Source organism: Cupressus sempervirens, chromosome 7, assembly GCF_028749045.1.
Source record: "Cupressus sempervirens isolate cs-2001-9-10 chromosome 7, ASM2874904v1, whole genome shotgun sequence".
Classification (NCBI taxonomy): domain Eukaryota; kingdom Viridiplantae; phylum Streptophyta; class Pinopsida; order Cupressales; family Cupressaceae; genus Cupressus; species Cupressus sempervirens.
Window position 1 is genome coordinate 627,569,763 of NC_143124.1, and position 20,740 is coordinate 627,590,502.

Below are 20,740 nucleotides of genomic sequence, written 5' to 3' on the forward strand. Positions count from 1 at the left end.
AAAAGAAATGAAATAGGAAAGAGGAAGGCTAGTGATAGTGGGCAGTCAGGGTCAGTTACAGATTTCTTCAATACACAAGCACGGGAAATGTTAGATAGTTTTGTTGCTGATTTCTATTTTGCCCATGCCATCCCATTTCATGTGGTCCGTTCACCATTCTTCAAGAAAATGATAAAAGATGCAGGTTCAGTAGGTCCCTCTATAGTACGCCCTGGAGATCATAAACTACACACTACCCTCCTTGATAAAGCATATTCCAAGGTGAGTTTGGTGAAGGAGGATATAAGGCGTACTCTGATGAAGACTGTGATGGATGGGTGGACTGATATTAGCCATAGGCCACTTATTAATATCATTGTCACATCCACAACTGACTCTTATTTTCTTAAAGTTGTTGATTGTTCAAGGAAACGCAAGGATGCAGATTTCCAGTTTGGCATTCTATGAGAGGCCATAGAGGAGATTGGGCCCTCAAATGAGGTTCAGGTTATTACTGATTCAGCACGTGTGCAAATTGGCTGGTATGATGGTGGAGGGTGCTTACAAGCACATCTTTTGGACTCCATGTTGTGTTCATGCATTGAAGCACATGAAAAAATTGTCTTGGGTAAAAGACGTGGTGGCACAAGGAAGAGAGATTCAAATGTTTATTTGCAACCACCACACATCACTTGCTCTCTTCAAGACGTTTTCAAAGAAGGAATTTCTCAAACCTGTAGAGACAAGATATGCCAGCTCCTATATTTTGCTAGAGAGGATGGTTGAGGTGCATGAGGCTCTACAACAGATGGTAGTGAATTCAGAGTGGAATAAATGGCCTACAACAAACGCTACTGAAGGAAAAGCCATCAAACAAAGGATCCTTGATGAGACTTGGTGGTCCACTGTGATGTAAGATATTGTTGATTCTCATTTTCACTTGAAAATCATAAATTTCTTTCAATTTTCAGATTTCTAAATATCTGATTTTTATTTTTAAAAGATACATATTTAACTTTTTCTTCATATTCTCATTGCAGATATGTTTGTTTGCTCAATCATCTCTCCTATTCTGGATGTCATCACATATGCTGATACAGACTCTCCTAGCCTTGGAGAGATGTATGAGACCATGGACAGCATGCTTCAAAAGATGAAGCAAATAATTTTGGCTCATGATAATGATTTGGTCTTATATGAAGAGTACATTAAGCCAATTTCCCTACAGAGGTAAAATGCCATGAATACTCCACTTCACATGGCAGCTTATGCACTAAATCTGAAATGGGATGAGCCTAGGCCTAGTAGGTGTGCTCCTAGCGAGGATGATGAGGTGAGACGTGGAATTATGAAGGACCTTCAAAAGATGTATTGTTTCTTAGGAATCTAGTATACTTCGTGAACAATGGGTTGCCTTCACAAACCCTGATGGTCCAAATTTTGGCACAACAAATGCAACGGTGGATAGAGCTGTAATGGCACAGAAAAACCCCGTTGGTTGGTAGCGATGGCATGGATCAGATGCACCATAGTTAAAGATGCTTGCAATTTGTCTCCTCTCACAGGTTGCTAGTTCCTCTGTTGCAGAGAGGAATTGGTCTACATATAGCTTTATCCACTCTGTGAAGAGGAATAGGCTTACCTCTAAATGAGCGGAGAAGTTAGTGGTTGTGTATAGTGCTCTACAACTTGAGGATCATAAGACTCTAGCTTATTGACAAACTCCAGCTTTACGGTGGGATATCGATCCAGAGGATGCCACCCAGGTTGATGAGGATGACACACTGCCAAGATTACTTGGCATTTAGTTGGATGATGCATTGCTTGAGGCCCAAGATGATAGTGATAGTGACTTTGATATGGATGATTAGGGGCAGCTTCCATAGTATCTTTGTTTTCATTTTGACTTTGGAGTGTTTTGTCTTGACTCTTGACATCATATGATCATTGATAATTGATACATTGATGGAATGAATTATATATCAATATGTTTATTGATAGACTATAGTTGATAGTGATACTTTAAAAGTTTAAACTTTAAGTCTTTAACTTTTCTATGGTTTCATTTCGAATTTGTTGAAAGTTGATTTTTTCATTCTCTCATTTGATTCATTTCAAGACTTACCATTGGTAGTTTAAGTACGTAGATGATGATTAAAAATTATGCTACTTTCTATGCTGATTCAATTAGATGCTAATTGCTATGCTCTATGATTACTGATGAATCGTTATTTGATGAATGGAATTGACAATTTTAAAGTTAAACTATGTTCCTGAGATGAATGTGAAATTGATAAATCTATATGAGTTTATATATCTATATATATATATATATAGCCATCCCCTGTCATCCCCTACTCCCGCCAAAGAAAAAGTGTCCCAAAAACCCGTTTCCCCATCCCCCCATTCCAGAAACTTGGGGTGACAGAGTAAAACACAATCTCATCCATGGAAACATTTTAGTTTTTCTTTTTTAAGCAAAGACTTTTTATAGATTTTAGGGTTTAGCTCAATGCTTAAAATTATAGATGATATTTTTTATTTGAATATTTACAATGATATGTATAAAAATTGTTTATGTTTTGATAATTTTAAAATTTTAAAAAATCTATAAATAATTCATTTTCTATTTAGAAATTACGTAAAACTAAACAAAAAATTTAAGTGTTTAGTAAATTGAAATAGATAGTGCATAATTAATATTTAAATAATACATTATGATGTCACGAATTAATTATTCCTGAATGAATATTAAGTGAAGTAATTACAAAACACTAAAAACAATCACTAAATTAAGAAAAGGAAAATATATTTTTAAGGTTATATCTATACTAATATTTTCATTAAATTTTCTATACTAATATTTACATTTTATGATTTTGGTTTTATTTATGGTTTTATATATATTGAATTAATTATGTTCTTTGAAATGTAAAAATGAAAAATTTAAGAAATAATTTCTACGTGTGACAAAAAATTTATAATATGTATAATATTCTTATTAAAAGTCAAAAGTAACATGAAATGTATAATTATATTCAAAATTTTACTTATTAAATATGTAAACTTAAACTTTTAAAAAAGATGCTATGTTTTTTAATATTATATCGTAATAAAGTTTAGACTTGTGATCTTATTATTAAATAAATTATTTAAAATTAAATAAGAAAAAAAATTATATTTAACTCTAAATATTCAAATAAAAAAATGAATCTATATTTTTTACTTATAAATCAATATTTTTTATTTAAATATTTAAAGTGACTTCAAAAAAGAAAAAATTAAACTTGTCATTCTAAATAGTTAAATAAAATCATATTAATCAATACTTTGAGTGTGGCTATGCATCCCACTAAACCCTAACTTATATAAGAAGAGTTTGGCTTTAAAACAACTATAGTGTCCCCTATAGTAAGATATGTGTTTTGATTTGTTGTTAAGAAGAAAAATTTGGTTCTTGTATCATGTAAGGATATCAATAAAGGCATGCAAACAGGCAACAGCTTGGTGCAAATATGTTGCACCATAGTCGATGCCACAACTATATAGTATATTGTTAGTAGACACTTGATTGTTCGTAGTTAGGACAGACCCCCGCACTCAAATAATTGAGCTAATCATGAATGAAATGGGAACAACCCCTATGGTATGAGGGTAGGGTTTCATATAGTGTTACCGATCCGGGTAAGAGCGCTATCTGCTGCATACACTTCCCATAAAGCTTGACATTTCTGACAAACCCTAGTAGGGTGGCATTGAATTTAAGATAAGGCAAGTATTAATGCACCTAACATCATGCTTAATTTTTTTGCATTCGTTGTTAGAGAAAATTAATTTTCATCCATACAAAAATTAGTATGTATTACAAAGTAATTGGAAAATATTTGCTTGTTATTAACAATGATGAAGAGATCAATTTATACAAGAGACTAAACGATGTTTCCTTAAGAAACAATTGTAAAGAATAGAGACATTCTATTATAGAAACAAAAAACTAAATATTAGAAACATTTTAATATTTATAGAAGATTACAATAGATAACCATTAGATACTAAACAAAGATAATAGAAACTATCTATTATCGTAATACCCTTTCTTAATGGTTAATCTATCCAAAGCATGAAACTAATAAAAAGCGTAAAAGGCAGATTTTGTCTACTCAAGGAGCTCCGCACTGTTCGATGTGGATTGTGAACCAAATTGCTTAGATAGGGCAGCTAAGCGCTTCCGACATTCGACCTTCATGTGCCCATACTTGTGGCAATAGTTGCATTGAAAGCACTTCTTTCGGAAGCCTTTTGAATCTAGAGCAAAGGATGTCTACTAAGAAGACTGTTGATAGTACTTTGGATAATGCTCCAAAACTTTGCAGATGAGCATAATGCTCCAAAACAAACTGCAAAAAGCCATGATTTTTGAGGTAAAAAATCAATCAAAACCCAACATGATTCTTGAGGTGAAAAATAAATCTAAACCTGACATGATTTTTGAGGTTTAAAATCAATCAAAACCCAGAAAGAATATGTTGTCAATTTCTAAATCGGCTGGCTCGAAATTTGAGGAAACCAAAAAAATGACAACCCAGTTGAGATCTCAAAAAACTTTAAAAACTCACCAAGAATCTATAAATGTTTTTTGATCTGGTACAAAAATTAGGGTTTTGAACAAAAACAGCCCTGCTACAAAAAGACCACAAAAAATGGAAGAAATGTGCAGAAAAAACAAACGGATCTAGACAAAAATGGGTTGCAGAACCGAATAGAAGTTAGCGGATTCAAATCTCTCAGAACGGAACCCTAGTCGGATTATAGAGAGAGTTTGAAGCAAATATGCATGTAAATAATTTCAATAAAAAAAGGGAGATAATTTCAACAAAGAAATTCTAATTATTTTCGAAAGAATTTAGACTGCTAGCTCTGATACCATATTACAAAGAAATTGGAAAATATTTGCTTGTTATTAACAGTGATCAAGAGATCAATTTATACAAGAGATTGAACGATGTTTCCTTAAGAAACAATCATAAAGAATAGAAACATTCTATTCTAGAAACAAAAAACTAAATATTAGAAACATTCTAATATTCATAGAAGATTACAGTAGATAACCATTAGATACAAAACAAAGATAATAGAAACTATCTATTATCGTGATAGTATGATCCAATAAACTTAAAGATAAAAGAGACTTAAATAATCATGTAAAAATAAAAATTGATAAACATTGGAAATTGTATTTTAGTTTTTGAATTCTTCTATATAATTGGTTGATTTAATTGAGAAAGGAATTAAATGGATACAACCAATAAATGGCCAAACATAAGGTCTAGACTCTAATGTGTATATCTGAATTATATATCTGAAAAATCTCTATTATATATTTGATTGATTTAATATATGTCATAAGAATACTATCTAGGTTACCATATTTGTTGGTTTGACCCTCAAATTGGTAGTTGATTCTCCTCAAATTCAGTTCAAATTCTACTCAAATCCGTTATTTACTTGATGCATTCGATGAAAAATCGTTTGGGTAGGACCCTGGATGAATGCCTAACAATTTTGAGTGAATGGCTTTGGTTTTGTGGTGATGTTTCCAAAGTTTAAACCCAAAAACATTGTTGTATTTGCTTCACCCGACACTTCATAATACAGACAGGTTCTAGGAAAAATGACAGCATTTGGAGTGTGTAAAACCGATGGCTTCTGTAGAAAACGAGGGCATCTGGAGTTTTTAATAGCTGACGACATCTGATGTTTGCAATACCCGACAAGTTGTGGCAAAAGCGACAACATTATTACAGGTTACTCATTCTGGTTTTTTATTTTTCTTCTCATAAACTCACTGAGGTTACGTCTTTGCAATTTGCACCATTCCATTCATGCCAACATTCACAGTCACATTCAGAGGCTTTGTACACAAGTATTCATACTTTCAAAGATTATTAATATATTATCTCTCATTTAGGAGTCTAACTGTAATGCATTTTTGTTTATTATTATAATATTAAGAATCAAGATTTATTATTTAAGAACTGCAATATCATACTGATATGATATCATACTATTTTATTAAATTATTTATTAGTTTTCTATGGAATTTCAACTCTGATACATAGAATCTAGGAAGAAATAATAATATGAATATAAGGAATTTATTGTAATTTTTTTATATCTTAGTAATTTTATTATTGTTTTCAATTTTAATTTTTTCTTGTCTTTTGTTTGTAGATTCTATCATTCTAAGAATGGTTGCAAGTAGTTTTAGCACCGGAAACCCCCACTACAAAATTGACAGATGCTCCCCATTACGGAAATATGTGGAAATACTTTGACCAATGCCGGGTAGAGGAGGTTGTGTATGGATTTGCAGCCATTGCAAAGAGGAATCAAATAATTCCTATAGTAGAGTGAAAGCACATTTATGCTTTATTCCTTAAAAAGGCATTAGATTTTGTACAAGGAAGCCCAGAGTAAACGGAGTGCTACCTAAAACCCTTCTTCCAAACCACATTGTGAACAAATGCATTCAAGAAAAAAAACAAGTAGATGAAGTTGCTAGGAGGGCAAGTGCCTCCCATCCGTTGCAAAGTGGTAGGTCTTCAAAGAAAGGGGAAATGTCATCTATGTCTTCAACTTTCGTTACCAATGAAGCATCGGTTAAGGGTCATCCATTCTTACATTCTCCTCAACAATAGATTGTAAGTACGAAAGCAATGAGACCATTGGAAGCATCATTTCAAAATGAAGCTAGAGCCATTGCTGATCAAGCCATAGCGAGATGTGTCTATGCAAATGGATTATCAGTTATTACTCAGTGTGTCTTCATCAGTATTCGGGTTACCGTTATTATTATATGTTCTATTATGAGTTTACTACTATTATAGTTATACCTTACCAATGCCTATACTTTCTTAGTTTGCATCTTTTCACGAACAGGTTACATTATTATTTTCAATTATCAACTACGGAGCTTGGAGTCATTGTGCAATTATTATCTTGATCAGATTAGTGTTCAATCTCGTATCTCTTTATGTTGACATCAAAACATTGTTAATTCATATTTAAAATTAAGTGCCCATCTTGGTCATCTTGACTATACTACACTCGACCTAAATAACCACTAATTAATATAAGATAGATCAAAATGATATAATATAATTTTAAATAGTATATACCTAAATAATCTAAACTTATATATATATCTACTTACATAATAAGAGAAATATAAGACATATCCCTAGTTACCCATTCTATCCTTATACTAGAATTAAATGTGTTAAATTCAATAACATCTCCCTATAACTATTTAAACAATCAATAACTATATCCTATTTATATATATTAATTCCCACTATAACATGACTTTATTAACTTATGCATCACATTTAAATCATATAATATTAAACTAAGCCCAAATCCACATAACCAATTTCTTTTAAATCACCTTATTAGTCCTATTATGTTGTCACTTCCTACTAAACACCTAGGCTAGGGGTTTTGTCCTTCATCATTACATCCCTATAGGCTGTCTTGTCACACTTCCTTATGCAATTTAAGTCTATCCTCTTTTTCAAACGCATGTTTTTGAGTTAGTTTGAATTGGGGCAGATTTTGTTTGATTAAAAAGTGTTTTCAACTTCCATCACATTAACTTGCTGCCCCACATGAGTGCCTAGGAAAGTGAGGAAGTAGGTGGGGAGCAAGTAGAGGAGTATGTGCGTTCCCCAAGACCTCTCCTCACTTAAGCATGCTTTTTACTTCCATAAAGTACAAGGGTGATGTCGCTGTCCTAGGTGACAAGGCTCTCATTACATAGCAGCAATTTATGACTTTTTCTAAATCCCTTTCTTTTCATGTTCTTAGATGGTATGCCTAGCATTGAAAGCAAGTTGCATTTGTTTATTTTTTTCATTTTATTTATGGATTTTGTTGTTGACTTTGGCCCCTCAACAAAAAGGTGACGCCTTATGTTAGTAATATTATATGTAGGTTTTTTTTTATTATTATTATTTTAATTTGCTTCTTTATAGAGAGTGATAAGACACTTCGATTTTATAGTTCATTGTATATTATGACTTTATTACTAGCTAGGTATGTCTATTTTTTAGTCTTAGATTGCTTCCTATTCATTAAAATATTACTCTGAATTAGAAGAACTTGTATTTTTTTTTGAGCCCATACATTTTCCAGAATGCATATGTGCATCTTCAGATTTCATTTAAACATAGCAAAATATTTAGTTCTTATCAGACCTTCATTTAATTGCTAAAGTTCATTTAGTTGCTAGGGTTGTTTGGAGGGGATTTATTTTGTTCTAAGCACTACATTTCCATTCTAATAACCAATCTAACCATATAGCATACTATTTTAATGCTGAGTAAATCAAATTTGGAATAGGACTCAAGCCATGTTAAGCTAACTTTCATTGCGTCAAGGTTTTCATTCACTGTAATATCATTCAATACCATGACTTAAAACTAGCTATCGTTCCTTCTATCAATTGCATACCATATTAACAATTCCACTACTCAACATCAACTTTTTGATTATTCCTTATGAAATAGAGAAATAAAATATCAAGGTGGCAAGGTTCAGTTTCAGTCCTATTGTAATCTCAAGATATTCAGTTTCTTCTTTCTTCACATTCTTATGAAATATAAATGGGATAACATCAATACAACATAATCTCTCTAACATGATCCATTCGAATTTCTTGCAATACAATATCAAGCATGAATTCTATCAATCTAATCACAACAGGGGAATCATATACGATAATGATACAACAACTTCTCTTCCTAAGGACATAAGAAATGGAAACAACACTACACTTTACAATACAATTTCCTTTCCACAACTAGTGGGAATTTATCTCTTCTTCTTAACACAATGATAATGCTCTTGCTCCTATGCAAGCAATAGACTCCATAATGTCAGACTTCCAAAACTCTCCAAAGGAAGACCTGCACAAGAGAAAGATAAATAGGAACCATGGAGGCTCACCTCCCAACCTAGGCCTCAAAGAGACCACCCCCGCGCTAGGGGAAACAAGGCTCAACCAAGTTTCATCCACACATCAACACAGCACATAAACTAACACAATCACATATGTTGCAACACATTTACAACCCCAACCAAGGTCTGCACAATGATTCTCAGTTGGAATCATACACGTTGGGTGAAGGTGGAAACACAAGGAGGTTTACCATTTCATATCATATCTGCCATAAAAATCATGCCCTTTCGGGGCTAAATCAACAAAATACAAGGCCCTTTCGGGGCTTCATAAACATCTTCCACCACACACACTACCAACACAACATCCTCCACCACACACAACCAACATCTTTAGCTTCCTACAACCCATACTTCAGTTACTTCCTTCCTCACCATTTCTCTCTTTGTTATTTTTTTTTTTATCCTCCCCCAAGGCAAAATATGAATATGACAATGGCATACAATGGAGCCCATACTCCAGGGTCCTCAACTATGCAATCCAACTGCTGCCCGTTCACCCTGGACTTCTCTTCCCTTCCCACAAGGGTGAGTGTAAGTCCCACACCCATAACAACACTCAAGCACAAACAAGAAAACAAAACCAAGTAAAAATAAAACAAGAAATTTTCAAGAGTACATCACATTATCACAACACAAGAATTCCAAGAACAATCCTACCAAAAGCACTCTTACAATTTCCAATGAAGAAGCATGGCATGAAGCACTAACCTGATTACAAGCTATGGCAATGGAATAAAGACCTCTTCCTGCTTGGCTTTCAAGCTTCTCCTTCCCAATCCCTGGCTGTCTCTAAAATTAGAGAGTGGGTGAATGAATCCCCGAGATTAGCACAACTTCCCTATAAAGACCTTCACTTTCATCCTCACCTACCTCTTTTACTTTTGTGTTTTTCCACCAATGAGGACTTAACCAAGTGGTGTCATGAGGAAAGAAGTTAGGTTACAATATGATTTTCGAATTGGCTTGGAAATGACTCTTTTTGAGGGTCCCCTAAGTCCCCTAGACTCACTTATTATAATATTTAACCCCCCAACCCACACTATTACCATGTGGGTGACTTGTTTTCACAAAAATTAACACTTAAGAATCACTTAGGCTCTCTAAAATTCCTATCACTTGTAACTTGCATTCCATCAAAAAGGTGATTCTTCCTAACACTCTCCAAGGTGGTTTAATTGATTTCGCAATGAGGGTTAGGCTTAGGTTAAGTGACTTCACGCCAAAGAGTCCTATTGGACATGTCATTTACACATAGACAATACAAGTGTCAAATGACACACACATGCACATAAAAACACTTCACACATTATGATGACATGTCACTAATCAACCATGCTCTCTGATTACAACACTCATACACAGTCACAGTACGAAATAAACACAATACAACGAGGTTTTGAATCTTCCAAAGATTCACCTTGGCTTAACCGTGTTCACATAAGATTGAACCTTGTTTCCCCCATTAATCACCATGGTTCCACTTTCCTGCACGCTCAACTTAAACATTAGTAACCCAATAAGATAATACAGGATCCATACAAACACGTACAACATAAATCCAATATCTCGTACTACTCATTAACGTATACAAGTAAATATCATCTAATCATTTCTATTCTAAGTACTATCAATAAAACTATGCTTCCATTTAACTTTCATCTAAGTGCATATTCAAAACATTTCATTATCATTCTCATAAAATATTTAAAACATTGAAATATTGAATATGTGTATCCACAGTAATCTTTCTGAGTATAAATCATTTTCAATTAGAGTATCATCACAACTCTTTTTCACCTAACAAAGAAACTCTGAATCATCTTTAGTAAATCGTAAAAACAATATAAAATGGATATGTGCGGACTGGTTAACTAGTAACTTTGATTAAGTTTAACTCTTCAGACTGTTAGAATGTTTTAGTAATTATGTCATAATAATTTAAAACCAAGTTTCAAACATATCCATGTATCTGATTATCATCATAACCTATACTAATAGTTGTTCTTAGTAGGTTGAATGTTATTTTATCTGTCCTAACTGCCTCATAGATCATCCATAGTGTCTCATGGTCAGATTCTTATCTTGAACATTTTAAATCTCATTTCCATGTGGTCTTATCTTATCGACCTAATGTTACTGGAGAGAGTATCAAAATCTACATTAGTCTCCTAAAATCATAACTCACATTGTTATTTCATCAGGATCTAGAATAGGGTACTAGTGTGGGCCTTACAGGGACAGTCTTTTGATCTTCAAAATAACTATTTGATCATTGATAAGACAGACCTTCAAAACATAAATATTTCTGAAAACTTTAAAAGAAGGTTGGAGCCATTATCTAGAGCAGTGTACTAAACTGCTAAGAGACTGGATAATCTTTATGATCAGAACTGTGATATCTCTGCCCCTCAAGAATCGGTGAATAGATCATGGGACATTACATATCCAATGCCTAACATATGTTCAGGTCGACAGCGAATATTACCTTCAAACAATGAGAAAACTCTTCCAGAACAGTCACATTTTTCATAGAACGGTCATTCACCTATGAGACAGTCTATCGATCTTCAATACAACTATTTGATCATTGATAAGACAGACCTTCAAAACATAAATATTTCTGAAAGCTTTAAAAGGGTGGAACCATCATCTAGAACAGTCTAGTAAACTGCTAAGAGACTGGATAATCTTTAGGAACAGAAACGTGATATCTCGGCCCAATCAAAACTCTCTCTCTCTCTCTCTCTCTCTCTCTCTCTCTCTCTCTCTCTCTGAATGCTTGTTGAAATTGTCTTTCATAGCGTTTTCAATTAGATAATGTTGTTCTGTCTTTCTTGGGCCATAACACATTTACTAGCACTTGATTTCACCTTTAACCTTGATATAAAGGTGAAGAATGAGAAACATAAGGACAGTAGAATGCAATTTAATTACATTGTAAATACAAGGTCAAAGAAATTAAACAATGGAATGTCAGACATCTTAATAAACACATTCAGAGCTTAGCTTTGTGTTGTTCTACGCTGTATCCATAAGAAGAAACAAGAAAATAACACTAATTGATAAGTATTTGTCAATAATAAAATATGCCTGCTGGAACTAAGGTACCTTCTCTGTGCCATCAGTCAAATTTATTTTAGAACTACTATCTGCAGACTTAACACCATCCTCTCCAGGCTGAAGTGGTTTTCCTGGGGAAATCTGAAAAATACAAATGGAAGCTTTAGTGTATCAACAGTACAATTTCAAATTAAGCAGACCCAAAGGAAATGATTAAATGCATTTATGTTAACAACAGTGACCAAGAGTTCCCCAAGCCAAGTGAGAATAATTTTTTTTAACTGGTAGATGCCAAATTTCTTATCAGCTACACTACTAACTTAACATTTAAGCCAGGGAAAGGCCTACAGTAAGAAATGCTGATATAGGAAAGGCAACAGAAAAGCTGAAATAGACAGTTTTCTTCCAGTGGATTTTGCCATCACAATGCAATCGGACAATAAAATACACATATTCCCAAGCATACAGCAAGGATAAGATGAATATTTGCATTGCTCATGTTATAAAAAGAAATGAAGTAACTTGTACTTTAGAAGTCTTTACAAGAATTGAAGGCATATGTTACATGAAACCCCATGCTAAATATGCAGAGGGAGACCACTATTCTTACACATACTACTAATGTTAACTACTCTACTGTGCCATCTGACCTCTTTAAAGGGAAGAAGGATTTCACATTCCTACATGTTAGATTGCCAGTTCACCATTATACATGAATTTAATTGTTACGGGAAATGAATAAATTACAATAGAAATGTGCAGAAAGACAGAATGAATAGATAAAGGAACCCAGTAGCTAAACGAACAGATTTTACCCCAAGTTTATTACAATAAACTACATCAACTGGCTCTTTAAGCATCTATAGCTCTCTCTTACATCAACACTTCAAAAACCTTGAATGGCAGTTTATCAGCAAGGATACTAAATGATTAATTGGAAAGATTAAAAAATATAAAAAAGAGAGTACAAAAAGTAGGGAAAATTTGGCCATACTTCTAAAAAAATATTTTTGAAATAGTTTTTAAGAAAATAGGACAAATTTAAATATTTTTAAAACCGTTGTTAATCAGAAACACATTGCTTTCACTGGAGATTTGGATACCATTTGTTCATAATAATTGAAAAAAAAAAACATTTTTTGTCATAAAGCCCCTCTACTTGCGATGCATCTTCCTCAAAGCATGGGGAAAGACGGATGTACATCCGTGACTATTTGATGTTCCCAAAATGACTTGTGTTCTTTCAAAATTTTAAGTACTCAATAAATTTATGGTGCACAATGAAAAAGTTAGAACATCTTCCAGCTTAACACAGATGCCTAACTTTGTAAACAGAAGCTCCTCTCTTGTAGTTATTTAGCTTTTTACTACATGTTCTTGAGCTATAAATATTCTTAAAAAAATTGCCTGTCGACCTTGTTAAAAGAAAAATTCTTGTACAAGTTTCAAAAAGAGGAACATGAACATACATACGCCTTTTCTTTTTGTGACAAATGAAAAACATCGTGGCAATGACTTGATCTTGGTTACTTCAATGCATATGCTCCAGATAAAATCTTCTTATACTCTTAAACCTTGGGCAATTACTTGAAGCCTGACCACTCTGCTTTACTGAGGTTTGCTTGCATGGTAAATACTTACAAATAACCAACCTCCTTTTAACTTCTACTGTGCTCAGTACAAATCAGTTTGTTTCATGTGATTATGAGTGCATTCCAAGTTTTTCTCAAGGATGCAGAATATCTTCCACTACTCTAGCAACATAAATATTAACAGAGTTTTTGGAAATAAATTGTACAAAAAAGATAAAGAAAAGTTGCTATTTCGGTGAGTGCATTGCTTGTTTGATAAATTTAAATAATTTCTATATGTGGTGTTTATCCCTACGTTGCCATATTCACTCAGAAATCCACAAATTCAACATTTGGTTCGTTGAGATTCGTAGTCGGTTCGAATTCTGTTCAAATTCGCCTGATGCCTGCAAAATTCCCTGCAGATTTGTTGTTTTGGACCCTGGTCGATTTCGGGGGAATTTGTAGCAACTTTGTTAAATGTCAGCGGAGCCCAGGTGGAATTTGAACCAAATTTATAGCAAATTTGGGAAATCCGATCAATTGGTTAAAAGTTAATGTTCACTAATTATCGTTCACCATATAATCAGTTACGGTAACCAGAATGAGAAATCTGAACGTGCATTCAATGAATGTTCTGTATAATCTACAGTTGAGAATGAGAAATCTGAGCCGTTCATCACAGGGCATCCATGATCCATGGGAGGCATTTTTCATTGCATTCTGTGGACACTCTACAGCACCCATTCTGTGATCAATTTTTGATATAGAGTCTCCAACTCTACAGGCACTGGCTATACTCAACAAACCCAGGTAACAGCTACAGGAAACACTCTAGAAGCAGCATATATATATAAACATCTTGTACAGACAAACCCAAAATGAACCCAAACCCAGCCCAAAAAAAATTGAACGAATTTCAAACCCGCATCTGAACCAAAATCTGAACCGACAACTTAGGATTATACTTCTAACCATAGTTTCAGAACTCGACAAGTAGTCTGAAAGACTTGCCAAACTCACAAGTCCCTTGCTGGCCGCGCCAAGTTTGGCCAAGTCTTGCAAGGTACTTGGTACTTGGCCGAGTCCTGCTCGAAGACTCTCCAAGTCTCAACATTAGAATCCTAAGTCCTAAGTTTGTATTTTCCTAGCACCTAGACATAACAGACGTGCTTTTTCAAGTGAAAGTTAAACTTATTTTGGTTATTTTTAGCTCCACATATGCCACTCCACCCAACAAAGTATTGACATAGCAAGAAGACGATTTGAGAAGAGAATTTTGAAAGATTCAAAGTTGATAAAACCATCAAACAAGTAAAAATTAAAAAAGGACACAATGGTAGAAAACAAAGAGACTTTTATAGAAACAAACTACCATCATTTTGATACCAGCTTACGTTCTAGTTTGAGGCCTGCAAGAATGAGTTGCACTTAGAGAGAAAAGAGGAAGATGTAGATTATATTTGGTATTTTTTTCATAGTTGTTAACTCTTTCCTCAACAATAACTTTTTTGGGCCCAAAATTTGAAAACACTGGACTCAGCAAAAACTTGAGAGAAAATCAGCATTGAATCAACAATTTTATCTAACATGTTATATAAATAAGTGTTCCTTTAACAGACATGTCAGCAAAGTTCCTTTCAGAAATTACTAGCAAAACTAGGGTCTCAATCACATGTAATTAAATCTAAGAGACCAAGGTAGCAAGTACATTTTCACAAAACCATTTTATATGTTTGATTCATCAAATGTTTCCTTCAATGCGACAATTTCCAACACCTTGTGAACAGTGCACATAGTTCCACATATTTAATCATCCAAAAAGAATAGTTACTAACTATACCCCACATCCCAGTAAGTATTAATGATCGTAAAGGAGTCACCTACTAAATAATTCATCAACAATAAGTTAATGACTATGAAAGGACCTAACTAAATTAAAAGGAAACTAAAAATAGAGTAACAAGATGTTCTTGGAAATAAAATGTACAAAAAAGATAAAAAGAAAGTTTATATTACAGTGAGTGCATTGCTTGTTTGCTAAATTTATTTTATTTCGATATGTAGTGATTATACTTCTAACCATAGTTTCAGAAATCGATGAGTAGTCTGCGAGAAAGTTTATATTTCAGTGAGTGCATTGCTTGTCTATTAAATGTATTTTATTTCGATATGTGGTGATTATACTTCTAACCATAGTTTCAGAACTCGACAAGTAGTCTGCAAGACTTGCCAAACTCACAAGTCCCTTGCTGGCTGTGCCAAGTTTGGCCAAGTCTTGCAAGGTACTCGGTACTTGGCCAAGTCCTGCTCCAAGACTCTCCAAGTCTCAGGATTAGAATCCTGAGTCCTGAGTTCATATTTTTCTAGCACCTAGACATAACAGACGCACTTTTTCAAGTGAAATTTAAACTTATTTTGGTTTTTTTAGCTCTAAATATTCCATGCCACCCAACAACGCATTGACATAGAAAGAAGATGATATGAGAAGAGAATTTTGAAAGATTCAAAGTTGATAAAACCGTCAAACAAGAATTAAAAAGGATGCAGTGGAGGAAAACAAAGAGACTTTTATAGAAACAAACTATTATCATTTTGATACCAACTTACATTCTAGTATGAGGCCTGCAAAAATGAGCTGCACTAGGAGAGGCAAGAGGAAGATGTAGATTATATTTGGTATTTTTTTCATGGTTGAAAAAACTCTTGCTCAGCAATAACTTTTTAGGCCCAGAAATTTTTAAAAGACCTGACTCAACAAGAACTTGAGAGAAAATCAGCATTGACTGGACAATTTTATCTAACATGTTATATGAATAAATATTAAAAATATTCTTCAGAACCACACATATTACTAAGTTTGTTGAGTATATTACCAATTTCCATCATAGATAAATTAAAATAAAAAACTTAACGCATACCTATTGATGTGTGTTGTATGACCACGTTAACAATAGGAAATATTAAAGTATCTTATCCTCTCTTGATCAAAATTTTGTGTAGGCTAAGATTACAAGTAAAATCACACGGATAATTTCCAAGGTTCCTTCTAGGTTGGATAAGCTCAATGGTTAATGTGATATGTTGGTATCACACGGGGACTTACGTTATGTTCTTCAAGTCAACTTCAAATATTACTGCCATGGGAACTTTTAAATGATATTGTAATGAAAAGTACTCTTTTCGCATTTTTCACAATATATGCAAAAAGTAAATGACAGTAGGATCAAGGAATTCTATTTTAATCTTAAGAACTTGATAGATGAATACTATTACACTGATATCTAACAAACTTTGCTTCGCCAAATTCAGGAACTACACAAAGTTGGCACAATCTTCAAGGGTTGTGCAAATAATTTTCATATCCCAATGAACACCATTAAAAGGAACAATGTGCATCAAAGGTCGAAATATAGCATCCACATAATGGCTCAAATCCAACCTTACACTGCACTTAGGAATTACCTAAGAACATAAGGTATGGGCAAGATGAGACCACCATAACATTATAATCAATTGCATTCATCTAAGTACGTGAGAACAAATCTATTCTAAGTGGGGAAACAAAGAGAACATGCAAGTACCAAAATCAACGACAACTTTATTATCTTGGTAAGCATTAATCTCCAAATTCCATCCTTTACAAATGAGGACTTTATATGGGTCTCAAATTCCAATAAGTGGCCCAGATTGTGCCACCACAGCCCTAATTAAGGATAGGGCAAAGAGTGAATCTACAATTAATAGAATGGTCCACATGGACCAATCGGAAGAAAGCTAATCACTTAGAGTGAAAGTGGTCAAAGATGACCCTAATGGAGAAAGATTTCCACTAAGTTATTACTGCACTTTTGCCCAGAATAGCCTATGCTTGATTTTGTTCCTTAAATGCTTGGAATCTGGATGACACTATCTCCGATTCAGCCATGCTAACCCTCGGCGATGCTTCCTATTGAATTCCAGAATCATCGTGTCTCCTTCACATCCTACTGCAACTGTTCTCCCACTATGGCACTGAATCTTGAGAATGTGGAAAAGTTCTCAAAAGGATCCCTTGAGAAGGATTTAGACTCAAAGAACTCCTCCAGACTACCCTTCAGGTTATCTGCACTTGTTTCATCCTTGGTCATCCCCTGTGTAAACAAAGCTACCACTTTGTTGAACATTCCCTTCTGAATGTTTTCGATCACTTTTCTCAACCCAGCAAATTCCTCACTAGAATTTTCAAACATCTCTTTTGGCATAACTGCTACACTATACCAGCAAGTAACATCATACTCCTCTCCTTCCCTTACCAGTCCACCATCAGCCAACATATTCCTTGGAGTCTCCATTAAGGCTAGCAGTTGTGCGATTATCTGTTAAATATGTATCAGATTTAGATTGAAGGATTTGAATTTTATTTCAAGTTATATCCTTGACTGAAAGTTTTTTAATGTTTCCACTGATATTGGGATTTTTGCAGAATAAGATTAACAGACTAAATCAACCTTAAGTATATTTATTATAATCACTTGAGTAAGTATGCTGCTATTGTATCTTGTAGTCACGATTTGTATTTTCTGTGTAGAGGCATGTCCCACCCGTATGGGGTATCTATTAATTATATGTAGTCACTGCAATAGCGATCACAGCCAATATGTAAATGGGAATGAGCATTGTTAATTGCATTTTCATGGCTTTGTTATTGTTTTTCATCCATTGAAGCTTTTTACTCTCTTCATTAGGAATGGAGGGCTCCTTTTCTGCAAAGGACTCTAACTTATGCTCTTTTAGGGTGGGCTTTAGTCTAAATTTCCAAGATACAAAGTTTGATGCTCCTTCAAGTAGATCTTCAAATCCAACACCATTCACCCTTTTGTATATATAGAAATTTTGATAAATTCTAAGTGCAGTTTTAGATGATGTTTTATTAAATCTGATAAGGATCTTTTAACTTGGCTCTGATACCATGTTAAATATCTAACAGATTTAGATTGGAGGATTTTAATTTTACTTCAAATTTATTCCTTGACTGAAATATTTCTTATGTTTCCAGTAAGATTGTGTTTCTTGAAAAATAAGAATGAGAGATTAAATCAACCTCAAGTAAGTATATTTATTATAATCACATTAGTGTGCTGTTATAAGTATATTTATTATAATCACATTAGTGTGCTGTTATTGTATCTTGTATCCACACTTTGTGTTTTCCAAGATATGAGTTATCTGATATTTATATATCATACAAAGGACACCAGACATGTCCCTACGTAGACATAGTCCACGTAGGGACATGCCTCTACATGAGGCACGTCCGACCTGTATTAGGTATCTCTTCCTTTCAATGTAACAAATCGCAGATTACTGCGATGTATTAACAGGGTGATTCATTATATGTAGTCACTGCAGTAGTAAGCGCAGCCAATATGTGAATGGGAATAGGCATTTTTAAATTTGTTTATATCAAAATACAGATTTCATCGATTTCTTAGAATCGATAATCAAAGATTGTATTACTCAAAATAAAACTGATATATAACATCAGTTTAAGTTGCATAATAAGATTAATAATTATTTAGTAACAATATACATATGTGTATATGTATATTTAATATGTATAGACATATTTAATATACATGTATATATATACACACGTGTGTGTATGATTGTAAAAGGTTATGTAAATAATTATTAATCAACTATAATAGCAACAATACTTATAGTAATTTCGAGTAGCATGCAGATGGTAGATAATGGATTTCTTCAAGATAGAATTTGTCAACTTGATTTAATCCGACTGATACTACCAATCATTATCATTATCTCATCTTGGTAAACTGCTCATCCTCCTACAAATCACTATGCGTTACATCCTAGAGAAGATCGCTAATCCCCTTTCATTCATTTGCACCATGTCTTCAACAATAGTTTATGCCTCCCTCAGAATACCTTGCACCCAATACTTTGCACCTAGGGTAACTCTTATCATCTACTCAATATTTTCAATGAATTCCATTGGAAGGATTGTAGGAGGAACAAAATCTTGGTCTTCTTCCCTAACTAGGTGGGATAAGATGTTCAAAAACCCGCAATGAGCCTTGTTCTAGTTTTTCACCTTTTGATATTATTCTTCCAACCATCTCATCTTCTCCTTCATTGAAAGGGATAAGTCCTCAAATTCATCAATGATCCATTCCTTAGTGGCATGTCCAAGACCAAATGGTGTTATAGTATATTCTTCTAGCATGATGCAATATCACACTCCACTCCATCCCTTACCACTCCACCATAAGTCAACATATTCCTTATAGTCTCCATTAAGGCTTGCAGTTGTGAGATCAGCTCATCTTGGGCAAAAGCTCATCCTCCCATGAATCATCTATGCATTGCATCCTAGAGAGTATAGTTAAACCCCTTTCCTTCATTTGCACCAAGTCTTCAACAAAAGTTTCTACCTCCCTCTGAATGCCTTCTGCCCAAACCTTTGCACCTAAGGTAACTCTTATCATCTACACAATATTTTCAATGGATTCCATTGGAAGGATTGTAGGAGGAACCAAAGCTTGATCTTCTTCTCTCAGTAAGTAGGGTTCTCCCCTTAATACCACAAATACATAATGGAAATAGAGAAACAACAACAATTTGCAAGAACTTAAAATGGGCTTCCTATTATCTCCAAAACTAGGGAATTACAGATTTCAAAAATACATATATGCAAAGCCACATTGGCACTTTCCTTACAATATTCTATAAGACAGAGTTGCAAACCACCACCCCAAACTGCCCTAGACAACCCTACGGGCCTTCCTTATATAGGAAATTTTCCATGGCCTAGGTAGGTCCTAAACATTTAGAATCTAACCTTTGAGGTCGATCAACTTTAAAATTAAATTATTTTATTAAATAGAATCGGCTCAAAACAATTAAAATTTATATTTTCAGGATTTTTGAGTAACTTAACTTCTAGAGACCATAACTTTCAAACTATTGACCCTATTGGCTATTATAATTCCTTTGAAAATGGAAGCTCATGTTCTACAATGGCTAATTGCACACACATCCACCAATTGAGGTTTGATCTCATTTTGAAGCCTCTAAGGCCTTCAAAAATGAGCTCAAAGATTTTA

The 20,740-nt window shown here is 33.9% G+C and overlaps 1 protein-coding gene across 1 annotated transcript in view; it reads right to left on the minus strand.

The window, feature by feature from the left end:
• The window catches only part of LOC149548262 (Nucleic acid-binding, OB-fold-like protein), a 130,512-nt gene that overhangs the window by 49,560 nt on the left and 60,212 nt on the right, over positions 1 to 20,740 (minus strand). The window contains exon 6 of the mRNA XM_089792323.1: positions 12,109 to 12,201. Coding sequence (XP_089648449.1) covers positions 12,109 to 12,201 — 93 coding nt within the window. The remainder of the gene's footprint in view (positions 1 to 12,108; positions 12,202 to 20,740) is intronic.